This window comes from Lolium perenne, chromosome 3, assembly GCF_019359855.2.
Source record: "Lolium perenne isolate Kyuss_39 chromosome 3, Kyuss_2.0, whole genome shotgun sequence".
Classification (NCBI taxonomy): Eukaryota; Viridiplantae; Streptophyta; class Magnoliopsida; order Poales; family Poaceae; genus Lolium; species Lolium perenne.
In genome coordinates, this window is record NC_067246.2 from 226,816,674 (window position 1) to 226,835,943 (window position 19,270).

The following is a 19,270-nucleotide window of genomic DNA, read 5'->3' on the forward strand; positions in this document are numbered from 1 at the left end:
TCGGCTTACCCCTCTCTCTCATCTTCTTTATAACCATGTACAACTACCAGGACAGCTCGAGCAGCCTGCAGTGTGAAGTTCAGTGAGTGAGAGAGGGTCCGGCTGCAGAGCAGAGATATGGGGCACCACTCCTGCTGCAACAAGCAGAAGGTCAGGAGGGGCCTGTGGTCGCCAGAGGAGGATGAGAAGCTCGTCAAGTACATCTCCACGCATGGCCATGGCTGCTGGAGTTCCGTCCCCAGACAAGCTGGTACGTCCTACAAATAGAACTGCGAATTCTGAGTTTCTGACATGTTAGTTTCATTTCAGCGTTCTTCAGCTTGGTACATTCTTGTGTGGGAGTGCAGGGTTGCAGAGGTGCGGCAAGAGCTGCAGGCTGCGGTGGATCAACTACCTGAGGCCGGACCTCAAGAGGGGGAGCTTCTCGCAGGAGGAGGAGGCGCTCATCGTTGAGCTCCACAGGGTTTTAGGGAACAGGTAAAAATCCTCGAACATGGAAATCAGATGTGCATGTGATCGTCATTCCCCTGTACTTGTACTGTGCGTGTGCGTGGCCTACACGCGAGTAATGCACAATCTCATTAGCTTGCTCGACGCAAGGAATGAAAGGGACGACACAAACAGCAATAGATCGAGCTAATACCAAATGTGCGTTGTGCTTTGCTGCGCAGGTGGGCCCAGATAGCCAAGCACCTCCCTGGCAGGACGGACAACGAGGTGAAGAACTTTTGGAACTCCACCATCAAGAAGAAGCTCATATCCCAGGCCGTGGGCAGCCTTCACGCCGGTAACATCCCTTCCCCTGCAGGTAACTGAATCATCCTGCGTTTCAACTTTCAAGTTGGCACTGAACTTGTAGTGGTGTGGTACCACTGTACTCTACTAGTACTAAGAAACTCGAGTTACGTCACTTTGGTACAGACTTGTACTACAGCATTCTTGACGGAGCGGCAGGACAAGGCATGGCAGCTCCACCCGGGTGCGCGTCGTTGAGCGCGCTGGATCACATTCACAATGCAGCTCAGGCAGGAGCCGTCGCGCAGTCCCCTCCATCTTCGGCGCACAACTCTACGTCATGGCTCAGCTTCGCCTCTCAGCCGATGTTCCTCCCCAGCCACGGCGCCGACCTCCAGTACGCCGTCGACGGGGAGTTCATCAGGCTGTGCCGCGCGGCGGAGAACCCTTACGGCCCCGAGAACGACGCCGGCCTCTTGGCTCAGGAAGTCGCCGGCGCCGCCGCCGGCGATCGGAGCTGCATCCCGACGTTTGTCGAGCCGAAGGGCGCCGTCGTCGATCCGGCCATGGGCCCGGTGGCGGACTTCATGGACGCCATCCTGGGTTCCTCGTCCACGTCGAACGCCAGCGCTTCGTCTGTCGACAGCTTCTCCGCGAACACCGGCATGCAGCTTCACTGGATTCCCTGAATTGAATGTTTACTGGTGTTTCGGTAGGTGTATGTATGGCTTGATCTAGAGCTCGCATCCTAGTAGAATCCCAATTCGTAAATGAAATAACTACCACATGGAGGACGTCTCCTTCCTAGGGTACGTACTTATACTGAAGTATTTGCATGAGTAACATGAGTTACGTGTAAATATATATTTAGGAATTAATGGTAAGTATATACTATATGATGGATACCAGTATGTATTTTCTTTGAAGAGCAGGATGTCAATGTCACACATGCAGGAAGTTGCTCAAAGCTTCTGATTAATCTAAAAAAAAGGTGTACATGAATTGAGTAGTTTTGTGTGCATGCATAGATGTCTACAGCCAGCGAGAAATGTTGATGCAAATCTACCTCGGATTTACAATACACTGTTATATGCATGCATGAGCTGTGAACATTACACTCGTGTTGTCAACTTGTCATCAGGTGTTATTAGAGAGAAAACTCCAAGATTACTTGCAGTAAATTGATCTAAGACTAGTCACAATGCATAGTATCATATAGAAGTATCATGCGTATGATACTACTACATGTTACTATCTCCACAATGCATGATATCATATACTAGTATCATAGTCTCCATATATTAATTGTTTTGTAGAATCTCAATGCAAATATGTGTACAAGATTTACTTGACATTATTTTTTCTAGTAGTATGTGCTATGATACGGTATCTACCTATGATACTAGTACACTCTCTCACATCTTTAATTGCAATGCCACATCAGCATTTTGCATGCATGGAATGCATGATACTACCTATGATACTCCCATTGTGGGTAGTCTAAGCTCAAAAATTGTGATGTCTGTCAGATGCAAGTAACCAATAAAGGCCCCGTTTGGAACACAGGAACTTAAAAACATAGGAATAGAAAAAATGCAGAAATTAAGATGCCATGTATTCTTGATTCCTACAAGGAACCAAAACCACATGAAAACTTCAAAAACGTTGTTTGTTGGATGTTACACAGGAAAAGCACATAAATCTTGGATACAAGAAGATGAAAACATGAGGTAAGACCTAATGTTAGTTTTCCTCCAAAATTCCGATGAAATTTCAAAGGAATCTTGGATTTCTATTCCTTTTTCCAAATGACGTCATAGGATTTTTTTTCCTATAGGAATCCTATCCTCCAATATTCCTATATTTTTCCTCTGTTCCGAACATGTTCTAAACAGTGTAAATGAGAGAACATGTCACAGCCTCATCACATGTGTACTTGGCTAGCTAGCTCTACTCGCATGGTAACAGCAACTGAGATTTTTTAGTTTAAACAGGGCGAACGTTTTTTTATAAAACATAAAAACAGGGCGAACGTTTTTCGGACACACTGAAAACTCCGGTACATTCTGTTGATCTCCTCTTTTTTTTTTCTGTTTCTTGAGCGCATCTTGATTTCCTCCTGTAAACGTGACCTGTTAGAGGAACAGGTCCGGATGGAGCCAAAGTCGATCGGGAAAAATCAATTAAGTTTGTGTCACAAATCGACCAGAACGGCAAGCGCAACGGTGGAGCTGCCAAGCACACAGGCGTAGGTAAGAGACAGGACTGCGCTACAGTTCTACGAGTGTCTCTGCTGCGGATCGAGTGGCCTACATGTTTTGGCGATCTTCAGAGAGCTGCTAGTCGATCACGGGGCCGTTGCACGAAAAGCACAAGGCATCATCACAAATTCATGCGCGGGCGCGCCAGAACTAAAATCGCGAGAGCTTTTTCTTTTGAGAATTTCTCTGCATTCATATCACGGAAAGATAAATGTTGTAGAAACACAAACACAAAGGACCAAGAACACCCAGAACACCCTAAGACAACCATAACCCATGAAGATCTCCGGAGCCCTGTATCATCATCCCATAATCTTGAGAGAATACCCCTGCAGCAGAAAGAACTGCAACCAAGCGCAAGCAGATCATCATCTTCGACCACGGTACAATTGCCACCATGCTGCTTCCTTCCTTCCTTGACACCAGCACCGAGAAGGCATGGACACCAATCCAACACGCCTGCAGCAGCCGTCGCCATCTTTGGCTTTGAGTACCGCGAAAAGTGTCCCTTCCGGAAGGACGGGAACTCGAGTCAACCGACCGGTCCAGCACCGCGGCCGGGCCATCCGCCCGGGCAAACCAGGAACTCCCTCCAGCATCAGCGCAGAGGAAGAAGAAGAACAACAGCAGCAAATCATACCGACAAGGAGGAAGAAGGGTCTTCCTCTCACCAACAGAGCGCTCGGCCATCTGGCCGATTTTGGCGTCGACGCTTCAAACCACCTCCTCCCCTCGCCACCAAGGTCGGCCGGAAGAAACTGCAAAACGTGAAAGCCGCAAACCACGAGAAGAACACAAACCCTAAAAAAGGAAGACAATGGTGCCATCTCCTTCCTATCCCTCGCCACCACGGCCGGCCGAGGAGAAGGCAACAGCATCAGCACTCCTCCGACTCCAGAACAGACTCCGCAAACTCCACGGTAGGGTCGAAATTCGACCGTGCCCAGGGAATCCACCCTCCCCGATCCGTAGATCTGAGAGGAAACCAGGCCAGAAGCTCGCCGGTGCCTCCACAAGTGGCCTTGATGGGATGGGGATCGAGCTCCAGCATCCTTACTCCGACGCGATGTCGCCTCCACCATCTCGACGCCGTCCCAGCACACAAAGCAAAGTCTAGGCCGGCGGCGGCGGGAGGAGGGGTGCAGTGGGGGCTAGGGTTGGGGGTCGTGCGGGAGGCTGCTATCGCGTAGATACATATTGTATGTCACCGCTCAAAATCGCGAGGGCTTTGATAAAAGAGGGCCGGGCATCCGAGATGCGCAAATTTCGCATTCCATTTGCGGCTGAACATGCGATCATATGGTGTGGGGCCGTATCTACGCAGCGCAACAACAATTTATCACGGTGTCACGTTCATGTCCTCGTGCACACGTAACTGTACAGCGGTGAACTGGTGATTGAGCCGATGATGATTTTTGCCTCCCGGTTTTAGTTCTTATTTTTAGGGCAACCCCTGGATTTCAGTGGGTTCTCTTATATGCCGCTTTAGGTATTGTTCGGTTAATCCCCAATCCAAGTAGATTGGAGTGGTGTGACCGTTTCAGACGGCCTTCATGCAAGGGGGGGAATATCCTTGATGGAGTAGTAACAACCCTGCATGAGATGGTGCATGAGCTTCGTAGAAAAAATTGAATGGTGTTATTCTAAAAATTATTTTGAAAAAGCGTATGATAAAGTCAAATATTCTTTCCTTCAATAGGCGCTCAAAATTAAAGATTTTTCTTATGAGTGGCATGCCCTAATTCATAATATTGCTTCCAGACTTCCGGTGAAAGTGTCTCCATGAAAGTCAATGATAACGTGGGCAGATACTTTCAAACGAAAAAAGGATTATGGCAAGACGATCCATTATCACCCATGTAGTTTAACATATTGGCGAATATGCTTGCTATTATCATTGAGCATGCAAAAGTTGATGGTCATATTGAAGGGATAGTACCGCGTCTTGTTGATGGTAGTTTATCTATCCTTCAATATGCTAATGATACAATTCTTTTTATGAAACATGACTTTGAGAAAGCAAGAAATCTTAAGTTGATCTTATCAGTTTTTGAGAAGCTTTCGGGTCTTAAAAGTAACTTCCACAAAAGTGAATCGTTTTGTTTTGGCTAAGCTCACGATGAGGCCTCCCAGTATGTTGATTTTTTTTGGTTGTGGGATAGGTTAGTTTCCTATTAGTTATTTAAGTATTCCCATTCATAATCGATGCATAACACTAGCTGAATGAAAACATGTCGAGGAAAGATTTCAGAGATGTTTATCGAGTTGGAGAGACAAGTTACTATCTCTTGGTAGACGTTTGGTTCTCATTAATTCAATACTCGGTAATATGGTATTGTACATGATTTCCTTCTTCTAGTTGCCTAAAGGAATCTTGCATTAGATTGGATTACTTCCGATCTACATTCATTCTTTTGGCAAGGAGATAGTGAGAAAAATAAATGTCAACTGGCTAAATAGAGTGTTATTTGCCGCCACAAGGACCAAGGAGGACTTGGGATTCATGATCTTGAGGTCAAGAAGTAAGCCCTACTTGGTAAATGGTTATTCAAACTTATTTCGGAAGAAGGAATATGTCAATCATTTTTAAGAGAAAGTATGTTGGCTCAAGGGCTTTGTCCGAGGTTATTTGGAAACCTGATGACTCACACTTCTGGGCTGAACTTATGGCGATAAAGAAAATTTTCTTCCCATACACTTCTTTCTCTATTAAGAATGGATCTCAGGTAAGGTTCTTGAAAGATACGTGATTAGATAATGCCACTCTCCGGGAATAATATCCTGCATTATACAATTGTCCATCACAAATCCGACACTCTTGGAATGGTGATGCAAAATTCACAACCGGAGGTGACGTTCAAATGTGTTCTTGTTGGTCCTAGGCTAGCTATCTTTAAATGCTTTGCTTCAGCATCAGGACATGGTCCAGTTATCGCAAGGATCTGATGAGATACGTTGGGATATTAATGAGAGTGGCAAATTCTCTTTTGATTCTATATCTAATGCTTTGATCCAATCTGATATGGTCTATGAAGATTCCTTTAAAGACGAAGGTCTTTGCATGACCTAGAGGTTGTTTAGTTGCATGTGCATGTCTATTTTATCGTGTGTATCTGAATCCTGATGAGGTAGATATAAGCTTAGCTAAATGTGCATGTCTATTTCTTAACAATCCTTAATGAACATAACGAGCCGAGCAAACCGTAATTTTAGATCATCATTCTTAACGTGTTTAACGATCCAAGCCTTAATGATCACGAGCTTAACGAGACAAGCCTTAATGATCCGATCAGCTCGTTAGTCCATCCCTACGTGAGATTCACGAGTTTGCTCATTTAGATTGTTAACCTTAACGAACAAAACGTGTTGATCGGCTCGGTTCGTTCGTAAAACGACCGGAGCTAGACAAGTCAAGCAAACGAGTGCTCATTAAGCTTTCCGAGTTTCGAGCTTTATATCCATCCCTCGCAACCTCCGCCTTGCCTTCTCAGGGTATCCATCATTAAGTAAACGCTGCGTTTTGACCTTTTATCTGAAGTAAATGATTTTAGTCTGTTTGCTTCTGTCGATATTTTACGCAGTAGACGCGGCTGGAAAATCGATGTGCCCGGCGGTGGTAGCCAAAAGTCAACGATCGAAGCAAATTCAGGAGACAGCACGCCACTTTACTTTGGAACCAAGCAGAATCCTTACATGGTGTGACAATAGTTGGGCAAAATGAAAACGCGTCCATGAATATACTCTTGTGCACAAACGAACGCCACATGTTGGACGATCCGGTGGCTAGCTCAGCTACCAGCCATGTTCTGAAGGTGAGCAAGCTTCTGAAGATGTTACTACGTATTACTTTGTGACGTTCAGTTTGTAGACCTCTAATGACGATGCTTTATTGAAAATAGAAATGGTAAGTTTTTTTTTTTGAACCAGGGAAAGGCCACGAAGGGCCTAGACAGTGCATTGATTATAGCAATGATTTACAAGCAGGACCCTCAGAATACAGAAAGATACAACCTCGTCCTGTAAATTAGCACAACGGACGGGTCCCTAACCACTGCTTCGGTTGAAAGGAAACTGCCGCCGGCCGTCGTCACCATCGCCGGGGAACCTGCCACTTGGGTCGATGACGCCGTGGATAGCCGCCGCTGTTCCTCCTAGAGGCTTTTTATGGTAGGGACCGGAAAATATGAACCGTCCAATCAGCAGATCTAATGGTCCACTTTAGTCCATACTAGTTGATTTTAAGAGTAGTATTTTTTCGCCAAAGAACAGATTTGGAAGGCGCAAAGACATAGATCGACCCATCTAATAATGAAAACTTTCCTTTCCTTAACATTGTTTATAAAAGTTCGTTACCTTATTTTATTTCTTTATATATAAGCAACCCGTGTAAGTGGCCATAGAATTAGGATCTCTTGGCGTTCGTAGAGGAAAAACTTATATTACTATGTTTGTTTATCTCTCACGAACGGGATGGAGGAAATTTAAATGGAGTGGCCAAATCTCGACTGACAATTTGTTCAACTTTACAAATTTGTTTATATGTGACTAAGAAATAATCAGAACGATAATTTTCTCACATAGTGAAACAATGTACTGCTTGCTTTTAGAATTTTTTTTTTGCGCGGACCTGTTCGGTGGTTTTGGGTGTCGCCTGAGGATCTAAAATTTTAGAAATCCTCACTTGATTGATCGTTAAAAACAAAGTGTAAAATAGGTTAAAACGGGCGGCCCTAGCTGGCGCTCGGTCGCCAGGTTTTTATTGAGCGATCGGTTTCCGACAGCTTAAGTAGAAGACATGCAAGGGATGGACCACCTTTTCTTCTCTCTCCTCACGTCACGTGCATTCCTAATTAGCCTGGCTAATCACCGCATGCAAATTTAGGGTCACCCATGAATATATGTAGCAGAAACCATTGTTTAAAATGATTTATCTTTCAAACGACAACTTCAAATTAAGATCCGTTTTCACCAATAAATCCGTCTCGACGAGATCTTCAAAACTAGCACCCATTTTAATATGTTTCGAGAAACTTTTTTTCTTGCTAAAAGTTATCAAGCCTCTCTATTTGAATAATCAACCCCTCCGTACTGGAGTGATCAACGGTAAATATATAAAATTATCAACCTGGTGCAGGGTATTGAGAAAAAGTTCTGCATGCAAGCACAAATAGACGAATCTGCTGATGTCAGCGGAATCTTTTCCAAATTTCAAACTTCAAAACGTTTTAACTTTCAAACGACAACTCCAAATTAAGATCCGCTTTCACCAATAAATCCGTCTCGACGAGATCTTCAAAACTAGCACCCATGTTAATATGTTTCGAGAAACTTTTTTTATGGCTAAAAGTTATCAAGCCTCTCTATTTGAATAATCAACCCCTCCGTACTGGAGTGATCAACGGTAAATGTATAAAATTATCAACCTGGTGCAGGGTATTGAGGGAAAGTTCCGCATGCAAGCACAAATAGACGAATCTGCTGATGTCAGCGGAATCTTTTCCAAATTTCAAAATTCAAAATGTTTTAGCTTTCAAACGACAACTCCAAATTAAGATCCGCTTTCACCAATAAATCCGTCTCGACGAGATCTTCAAAACTAGCACCCATGTTAATATGTTTCGAGAAACTTTTTTTCTGGCTAAAAGTTATCAAGCCTCTCTATTTGAATAATCAACCCCTTCGTATTGGAGTGATCAACGGTAAATGTATAAAATTATCAACCTGGTGCAGGGTATTGAGTGAAAGTTCTGCATGCATGCGCAAAAAAGACGAATCTGCTGATGTCAGCGGAATCTTTTCCAAATTTGAAAATTCAAAACGTTTTAACTTTCAAATGACAACTCCAAATTAAGATTCGCTTTCACCAATAAATCCGTCTCGACGAGATCTTCAAAACTAGCACCCATGTTGATATGTTTTGAGAAACTTTTTTTCGGGATAAAAGTTATCAAGCCTCTCTGTTTTGAATAATCAGCCCCTCCGTACTTGAGTGATCAACGGTAAATGTACAAAATTATCAACCCCAAAGTTAATTTTATTTTAAACATTTTAGCGAATATTTTTTAGTTTAGAAGGTATCAACCCGATGTCCTGTTATTTATCAACAGTAAAAATAATAACTACCAACCCTAAAAATCTAACTTCATTTCGAATATTTTGGAGACTCTTTTTAGTTTACAAGTTATCAACCCGGTGCTCCGTTATTTATCAATGGTAATTATAAAAAAACTACCAACCCTAAAAAGTATTTCATTTAGAATATTTTAGCGAACATTTTTTTATTTTACAAGCTATCAACCTGGTGCCTCGTTATTTATCAACTGTAAAAATAAATAAATAATACCCCTAAAAAGTATTTCATTTAGTATATTTTAGCGACTCTCTTTTAGTTTACAAGCAATCAACCCGGTGACCCGCTATTTATCAATGGTAAATATAAATAAATATCAACCCTAATTTTTTTATTTAATTTCAAATATGTAGCGACTCTTTTTTTGTTTACAAGTTATCAACCCGGTGCCCCGTTATTTATCAACGGTAAATATAAATACCTAGCAACCCTAAAAAGTAAATTTCATTTAGAAATTTTAGCAACTTTTGTTAGCTTACAACTTAAAAACAGTACTTAATTTGAGTAGCAAGTGGTAGTTCATTTGAGTTGCAAGTGGATCTTCCCACCCGTTATTTCCCCCCTTAAAAACCACTGGTCCGAAAAAGGGAATTAAAAAAATTAATCCAAAAAAACATGAATTACCGTACGAAATAACAATATAAAGGGAATTGCAAAAAAAAAGAATTGTCAAAAGGGAATTGCAAATAAAGAGAATTGAAAGTATGCGTCGTGCTGAAAAAAAAGAGCGAGATGCTCTGTGCATGCATGCAACAACTTGTGAGAGCTAGCCTCGTGCTGAAAAGTTGGCTCATTAAATACAAACCTATGAGATACTTTATGCATGCATGTAGTGTGAACGCTCTTGGTTGTATGCAACTTGCAAGTGGTAACGTGAGCTGTTAGTGTGAACACAAAGCTACATGTGAACGTAATTAAACACTACAAGACAAAAAGAGAATTGATTTCGCGCATGGCGCGAGCGCTGCCGCGCAAAAGAGGATTTGGGTTAAAACTCCATTGCACCAATATGCAGTTCTATCTAAATAGCAGTGGCAAAGTGTCGCCGACTTTAGATCAGATGGTTTTTCGATCGGGCCACCCTATTCATTTTGCCGGTTATTGTATATCCAATTTTTTTAAAATTAAATTAAAATCATGTGATATTTTATTTATTTCTCCGCTCACACATATTGCTTGTTATATCATATCTATACATCTCTTAGAGCAACTCTAGTCACCCCCACACATCGTCTGATCAAGCGTACGGAGGCGCCGTGACTATTAGCCGTGTATGGGGGTGCCCCTCCCGAGCCATGCCCCTAATAAGTTTTTAAAATTCAAACATGAACTTAATTTTCATTCATGTTTTGTTATATTTTATAAATTTGAATAAAATTCAACCTAAATTTAAACTAAACTAAACTAAACTAAAGCCTGTACCAGCTGTAGTCGAACTTCTCTTCATCCCCGTCCTTGATACCGCTAGGGCCGGCACTTTGTGTCTACGCCTCCTCCTCATGAGTTGTTGACGTTGCCGACGTAGAGCGCCCACACCTTGTTGACCCTCAAATTGTGGGCTGGAGCCGCTACCTACTGCACCACCGCTGCGTACGGCAACCGCTTCCATTACCGCCTTGAGACATCGTCGGCATCACTAGGATTTGGGTTGTGGCAGGGGTGGGAGGGGGCATAATTAAACGCGAGGAGGCGGTGGTGCATATTAATGTCACCACACGAGGAAGGCCCAGCGATTGCCGAACACCTCGCCTACGGCCGCCTGGGGAACCACCACCGCATTAGTCAAAGTTCACCAGCGGTTGTCCCAATTACATGGATGGCTCATCTTTCAGTAAACGATGTGGCGGCGGCGGCGGCTTATGGTTAGCACTCCTGCAGCGTCGGATCGGATCTGAGGCTGGTATGCTATTAGGTGCGAAAAATATTTCGTAACGAGATATTTTGGTACCCTACAAAATTGCCAAAATTTTGTTAGTTTCAGAAAACATTTCTGATTTCGGTATTTTTTTAATGTATCCAAAATTTACATGAAATCTTGTGGACAAAAAAAGGTCATGGACTCAATCGAATCATATAGGTATGCTTGGTATGCATCGAAATGTCCAGGTTGTGATGTAGTACGATTGCGCATTACCTGGAAACAAATCAATTCATATCTGCGTTATGATTTTCTTGCCTTGTGAATTGCATGGAATACGGACGCGGCTTGCCTGTTGCCTCTTGGTGCGACCATCTGTGCGACCGAATCATCCCACGGTTATCCGTGTTGCAACTCTCTTCGCTGGTTTTTTCCACGAAAAGGAAAATAGAAATACGGGCAAATATACTCGCGACTGGGTACCGATGCCATCTCGCATCGCAGTCTCTATAGAGCCCAGTCAGATCAAATTTTTCGCACCGGACAACGGAAAGACGGCGGTAGGGGCACGGCCGTATAGGTCGGCAACCCGAGGCCGCAAGAAGCATATGTCAGCGTCCACACGTCGTAGATGAACTAGATCCATGGCCGTGGCGGCGGCCACAACGATGTACGTGGTCCTGAAGATGGAGTGATAAATGGCGGCCACCGCAGCACTAGCCCAGCTGACTCGATTCTCTCTCGTGTATACATTGGCATGTCTCCCAATCCTCGTCATCGATTTGCTTCGCTGCCGCTGGAGATTACCTCTCGCAAAACTACCTCGGCTCGGCCAACGGCGCAAGGCCACCAACTCCACCTTACTCGGCGTATGCATCGTGTGTCCCCAACGAGGCCGCTGCGGCGGAGGAACTGCCGAGGTCGCGACTCCGCCGTCTGGTTCCAGAAATAGCCGCCGTCATGGCCATGTCTACCAGGTCCGGTCTGTCTCCGTCGCGCTCACCCAGTGGTCACGAGGAGGAAGACGATGAACATGCACACTCCCGTGGGGGTAGGGCGGTTATCTGGGCTGTGCTCCTGCTCTAATCGAGAGGACATACGGGGTACGACCGTATGGGAAGAAGAATAAAATACGGAAGTAGTTTGTTTTTTTCTTTTTCGTCAGATGGAAAAACTGGGAGCAGCCGCACGATCCTGAATGAAGGAAAGGTTGCACAGATGGTCGCACCAAGAGGCAACAGGCAAGCCGCGTCCATGGAATACCCCTCAAATACTACTACCCCGAATGACTAGTAAATTGTACCATAAAAAACCTCTCCTACACAGGGCCTCCTCTGGAGGTTGAGAGATTGATGCCGATTAACCGGCACCGAGAGCAGCCGCCTGTCGGCTTCCGAGTTCGATGGTCGGCAGAGGACCACTGATTGTGAGCTCCTGTTGAGAACATTCGCACCGCACTTTCCCCGCCGCAGCAGAGCTCCGTCGCCTAGTCGGCCATCGATCTTCCTTTTCCTATCGCTACCACATCGAGTAAGAGGAGGAAGAGAAACCGCATCTTGGAGGCAGAGATCGCCACAGCCACAAGGGGCCTTATTGATGGAGCCTCTAGCGCTTCCCCTCATCGTCACCTCCGGCTCCTGCCAAAGGAGCACCGCGACGACAAGGAAAACCAGTAGATGACACCGGATTCGGCCCGCAAAATCCAGTAACAAACTCCCAGCACAAGGCTGAAGACCAGCATAAAGCCGAACACATCTAAAACTAACTTTATTCAGACTACTATATACATGCATAAATCCAGCGCCTTTCCTAGTCCATCTCCGGCCGGCTACGCCGCCGAGCGGGACATCAGATCGGCCCGGCCATCCGGGAACGACTCTCAAGGTGGTGGAAGAAAGGAGAGGTTTCGAGGAGTATGGAGTAAAAATGGTGAGTTTTATCCTTTCTAGAACTGTAAAAAAGGAGGGGAAATTTAATGCAACTTTGCATCCCTTCGACCACTCACAAACCAGATAAATAAGGTGCTAAAATATAAATTACTTTGTTTTATCATAAAGTTTATTAGAATTTAAATTTCGTTTGAATAAACTCGTACGATTTTTTTTCGAGATTTCCGAGATTTCGCGGTAACCGAATTTCTGGTGTCCGCCGGTAAAAATATGTCACCGAGAAAGAAAAAAACCTTGGTCAAGAGTAACTCTAATTTCTGACTGCAACGAGTATAATAACGTCTGTTCAGAATCAAGCAACCGATGAAGAAAAATAAAATCGCGTAACTAAGGTAAATACAGCAGCCTTAAAACTGCAAACACACACATTTATAAAACTGCAAAACTGATACTAGTAGATTTACATAGTGAAACACAACCTCGATGGATCATCATAACAAGAAGGAAGAAACTGTGATCGGTCAAAGATCATCATTCAGATTTCAGAACCATCCTGCCTTTTTCAGTCCATAATGAAGGCTGAAAAATCGAAGCCTTTGAGAGCCTCCTTCCGTGCTTCTTCGATGATGACTTGACCCTCGGCCCTTCTTGCGAGGAATTCGTCGTCGACCTCGACGTAGCCCTTCTGGGTGTGCTCGCTGCGGACCCAAGCCTGGAACTCCCTGAATTCCTCTCCCACTGCGTAGAACTCGTGTACAAGGTCGTAGAAGCTCACTATTTCCTCATCCGTCTCCTCTTCTGGCGAAGGAATCAGCTCAGGGTTGTGGCGCTTCAGGGCCCTGAAGTCGCGAGGGAGACGGTCGTCGTCCATCACCGTGGCAAGGATGGAATCTACCTCCTCCCGATGTAGCCGCGTCATCTTCCTCTTCGGGGCAGACTCGTCGCCTGCTGCCAGCTCCGCCGCCTTCCTTTTGCGCTTCTCCATCCGACACTCCTCGCCGGCTGCCGCACCTGCGTTCGCCGCCCTCTTGTTTGCCGCCATGCTTCTGGCGGTGCGCTGATTGAACAAATCCTCCTCAGCAGACACGGTTTGATCTGATCTCTTGCCCCTCTTGTTCACCGTGAGCCGAAATGATTTGGGGTAGATTGGTGGAAACCTAGGTCTGGAATTGTGGGTGGAGGATCTGGTGTAGTCTGGAGATTATAAAGGCGGAAGCTTTTGTTCTCCGGAGAGTGACCGAGCGGGAGTCGAACTCGGAAATCGAAATCGAGGGCAGCACCTTCGGCCTCCTCCTCTCGATTACGCAAGAAGACGCTGCCAGTGGCAGGCCTGGACTGGGCCAAACAGCCCAATACATGTACCAAATTGGCTAGAAAGCCTGCCTCTCTGGGCCGGCCATACGCATGCACATCCTCTGTCTCCTTCTTAATAAAAAATAACATTGTCAGCAAACTCAAAATTGGATCCCAAGAGATGAGATGATGAGGTCTTTGGCGTGTCTTGCAGCTGATCTACCCACCAGGGTCAGCGAACTAATCGATGCAACTACTGCATCCTGGGATCGGGAGAAGATTCAGAAGTTTCTTGTGAAGGTTGGTGCTGATCTTATCTTGGGTCTCCCCATTTGTACACACAATATTAAGTATATTTGGTCCAGAAATTTTGAGAAACGAGACATTTTCACTTAGGTCTGCGTATCGTATGCTGGTCGAAACTAAGATGAGGAGGGACGTAAAAAAGACAAATTTCTGGCTGTATATAGGGGCTACGTAACCAAAGGAACTGTCAGAAATTTGTCCTTTTTATGTGGCCCAGAATAAAATTTATTTTCTCCCGAATTTTTTTCGTGCCTTTGGAGTGCACTCCTTCACACTGCCATATTTTGTTTTTGATTTTTTGGAATCCTAGAAATGTGTTTTTGAAAAATATGAATTGTAAGGATCACTGGAGCTCGGGTGCTACTAGAGGTTTTCGTAAAATATGTACATTGTTGTATAAATTTGTAATCCGAGCCGCTCCTTTTTCCGTACGCACAAAAGTAAAAAGAGTTTCTCCACATTTGCCCAGCCTCCCGCCCCTACCACCACTATCACTAGTGGATAACTAACTTTGGTCTCCTCGGATGTTGTTGTTCCCTATGAATAGTCGTTCGCCGCCGCATCACCCCAACTTTGGGAGCACACCGCATTGTAATTCAAGATCCTGGTGCTCTTACGGGATCTACCATGGACGATGGCGCGAGCTCCATCCGGGGCCACACCGGTGTTACCATGGAAATGTGTCGTCACCTCGCTGCCCCACCTCGCCCACCTCCGCTAGTTTGTCACGCCCGCCTCTCCATATAAACCTTCTCCATCTTCGTGAGCCACCCACACCAGCAACCTCAACCCTAATCCTGTCAGCCACCAAAGACGAAGAAGACGATCACCACTCACACGTACCCGACTGCATCCAAAAATGTATGCCTCCTCGATCCCGTCTTCGGCAAGGTCCATGTGATGCTTATAGTTGCCCGAGATTTTTTTTAGTATTGCCTTGTGTTGGAGATATGCCCAAGAGGCAATAATAAAATGGTTATTATAATATATCTTTGTGTTTATGATAAATGTTTGCATACCATGCTATAATTGTATTAACCGAAACATTGATACATATGTGTTATGTAAACAACAAGGAGTCCCTAGTAAGCCTCTTGTATAACTAGCTTGTTGATTAATAGATGATCATGGTTTCGTGATCATGAACATTGGATGTTATTAATAACAAGGTTATGTCATTAGATGAATGATATAATGGACACACACGTCATTAAGTTCAACTTGCTATTAGCTTCCGATACATAGTTACCTAGTCCTTCGACCATGAGATCATGTAAATCACTTATACCGGAAGGGTACTTTGATTACATCAAACTCCACTACGTAAATGGGTGGTTATAAAGATGAGATTAAGTATTCGGAAAGTATGAGTTGAGGCATATGGATCAAGAGTGGGATTTGTCCATCCCGATGACGGATAGATATACTCTGGGCCCTCTCGGTGGAATGTCGTCTGATTAGCTTGCAAGCATGTGACTGGTTCACAAGAGATGATATGCCACGGTACGAGTAAAGAGTACTTGTCGGTGACGAGGTTGAACAAGGTATGGTGATACCGATGATCGAACCTCGGACAAGTAGAGTATCGCGTGACAAAGGAAATCGGTATCGTATGTAAATGGTTCAATCGATCACTAAGTTATCGTTGAATATGTGGGAGCCATTATGGATCTCCAGATCCCGCTACTGGTTATTGGTCAGAGAGAAGTCTCAGCTATGTCTGCATAGTTCACGAACCGTAGGGTGACACACTTAAGGTTTGATGTCATTTTAAATAGATATGGAATATGGAATGGAGCTCGAATGTTGTTCGGAGTCTCGGATGGGATCCAAGACATCACGAGGAGGTTCGGAATGGTCTGGAGAATAAGATTCATATATGGGAAGTCATTTTCCGGGGTTCAGAAAAAGTCCGATGTTTTGACCGGAGCTTCTAGAAGGTTTTGGAAGGACCGGAATAGTCCGGAATATTGTGGAAGGTTCCGGAAGTGTCCGGGACGACCCAGGCTCTCTAAGGAAGTCTGGAGGCTTCCATAATAGGTGTATCCACATTTTCCTTAAAGGTTAAGAAGTTTCCCCTAAGGCAGATTCGGATTTGGCAAAAGAGTCCTAGTTCTAGTAGGTTTCGGCTGACAGAAACCTACCGAAACTCTCCCAAACTTTGGGGGCAGGTCTTGGACGACCCAAGGACCTTTTCCACCTATAAAAGGAGGGCAAGGGGAGCCCCAAGAGCTCCACAAGTCGCAGCCCTAGCTCCCCCTCTCCCAAACCCTAGCTACTCCCTCCTCCTTCTTCTCCCGCAGCGCTTACGGCGAAGCCCTGCCGGAGATCTCCACCACCACCGTCACCACACCGTCGTGCTGGCGGGATTCCGAGGAGGATCTACTACAACCACTGCCTGCTGGAACGGGGAGAAGGACGTCGTCATCAACACCGAACGTGTGACCGTGTACGGAGGTGCTGCCCGACTGTGGCACCGTCAAGATCTTCTACGCGCTTTTGAAAGCGACAAGTGATCGACTACAGCAACAACGAGATCTAATCTCGTAGGCTTTGGAAATCTTCGAGGGTTAGTCTCATGATCTTCTCGTTGCTACCATCTTCTAGATTGGATCTTGGCTTGTTATTCGTTCTTGCGGTAGGAAATTTTTTGTTTTCTATGCTACGAATCCCATCAGTGGTATCAGAGCCGTGTCTATGCATAGATTGGGTGCATGAGTAGAACACAATAGTTTTGTGGGCGTTGATGCTTTTGTTGTCTTTAGTTCGTGTACTTTGCATCTTGCGGGATGGTGGGATGAAGCGGCTCGGGCTAACTTTACATGACCGCGTTCATGAGATTTGCTCCACGCTTGACATGCAACTTGTATTGCATAAGTGGCTTTGCGGGTGTCTGTCTCTCCCACCATAGTGAAGATTCAATCTACTCTTTCTATTGACAATACTAGTATCACCGTTGTGGTTCATGTTCGTAGGTAGATTGGATCTTGCTCGAAAACCCTAAACCACGTAAAATATGCAAACCAAATTAGAGGCGTCTAACTTGTTTTTGCAGGGTTTGGTGATGTGATATGGCCATGATGTGATGATGAATATGTATGAGATTATCATTATTGTATTATGGCAACCGGCAAGAGCCTTATGGTTGTCTTTATATTTCATGTAGTAGTATTATTTTAAAGTAGTTGTAATAGTTGCTACATGTGGAGAACAACCATGAAGACGGCGCCATGGACCTTGACGCTACACCGACGATGATGGAGATCATGCCCGTTGATGATGGAGATCGTGTCCGTGCTTTGGAGATGAAGATCAAAGGCGCAAAGACTAAAGGGCCATATCATATCACATATGAATTGCATGTGATGTTAATCCTTTATGCATCTTATCTTGCTTAGATCGCGACGGTAGCATTATAAGATGATCCCTCACTTTAATATCAAGATAATAAAGTGTTCTCCCCTCGTATGCACCGTTGCTACAGTTCGTCGTTTTGAAGCATCTCGTGATGATCGGATGTGATAGATTCTACGTTCACATACAACGGGTGTAAGCCATGTTGCACACGCAGAAATACTTGGGTTTGCTTGACGAGCCTAGCATGTACAGACATGGCCTCGAAACACATGAAACCGAAAGGTTGAACACGAGTCATATGGATGATATGATCAACATGTTGATGTTCACCATTGAAGCTACATCATCTCACGTGATGATCGGTTTTGGTGTACTGGATATGGATCGTGTACCACTAAACAACTATGAGGGATGTTGTATTAAGTGGGAGTTCATTAGTAATTAGATTAAGACATGAACTAATTATCATGAACATAGTCTGAATAGTATTTTGAATTAAATTTGTAGAATTGGCATCCGTTATCTACCATGTGCTAGTCTTGTAATTGAGATAGAAATATTGTTAAGTCTGACAAGAAACTTTACGGACTGGTACCGTATTGTTAAAGAATCAAGAAATGATTAAGTCCTATTGCAAACTTTTCGTAAACCTCACATTGCTGATTCAAAGAACAATGGTTTCAATTAGTACCTAAAATCATCTTGTCTCCGTGAAACTTGAAGTTCAAATCCGTTTGAAAAGTAAGGAGCTGGAAATTTTGTTTTCAGAAATAAGCGAGGTATGAGATATATGTGATATCTAAGACCTTATTGCAAGATGATAGAATATAATCTAGTGAGACTACATAAACTCATAATTTTTATGGGGATGTACGAAGGTTGAAGACGCTAGGCGTCCCGATCCTCCAACTAGTTGGGCACTAACGATATTCGCATATCCATGAAATGATCGTCCTTAGTATGCACCGTTGCTAAGACTCGTCGTTTCGAAGCATCACGTGATGATCGGGTGTTATAGATTCTACGTGTGCATACAACGGGTGCAAGCCAGATTTGCACATGCGAATACTGAGGTTAAACTTTATGAGCCTAGCATGTACAGACATGGTCTCAGAAAGTCGTCATGATTGGATGGATAAAAATTATGAGTGAAATTGTTCATCACATTAAAAGGTTACTAATAGTGAAATTCGGAACACTTGTCATATGATGATCAACTTCAAAGTAAGAACCTCAAGGTTATTGGTATTTTACCAACAAACCTACAAGTTATTGATGTTGAAGTGTTTTTCTGAATAATGAGGAAAGCTAAAAGAGAAACTACAAAAGATTTTTGGCAAAAATAAAGAAAAGATTAGAAAGTCTAGCTCAGGTGTATATAGATGATATACATGTTATGAATGTATTCCTTGTTTGGTCACACAATGAAATTCTTGGGTAT

At 44.2% G+C, this 19,270-nt stretch overlaps 1 protein-coding gene across 2 annotated transcripts; it reads left to right on the forward strand.

Annotated features, from left to right (window-relative positions):
• On the forward strand, nucleotides 1–1,661 carry LOC127343557 (uncharacterized). Of its 2 annotated transcripts, none has more exons than XM_051369685.2 (4): nucleotides 1–250; nucleotides 348–477; nucleotides 672–787; nucleotides 922–1,661. In XM_051369685.2, exons 1-4 carry the CDS (start codon nucleotides 118–120, stop codon nucleotides 1,422–1,424), a joined length of 882 nt encoding a protein of 293 aa, XP_051225645.1. In that variant the 5' UTR covers nucleotides 1–117; the 3' UTR covers nucleotides 1,425–1,661. The 2 variants fall into 2 exon arrangements, with proteins under 2 accessions (XP_051225645.1, XP_051225644.1); XM_051369684.2 differs by having other exon boundaries at nucleotides 5–250; nucleotides 672–808; nucleotides 922–1,631.
• Nucleotides 1,662–19,270: the final 17,609 nt, after the last annotated feature.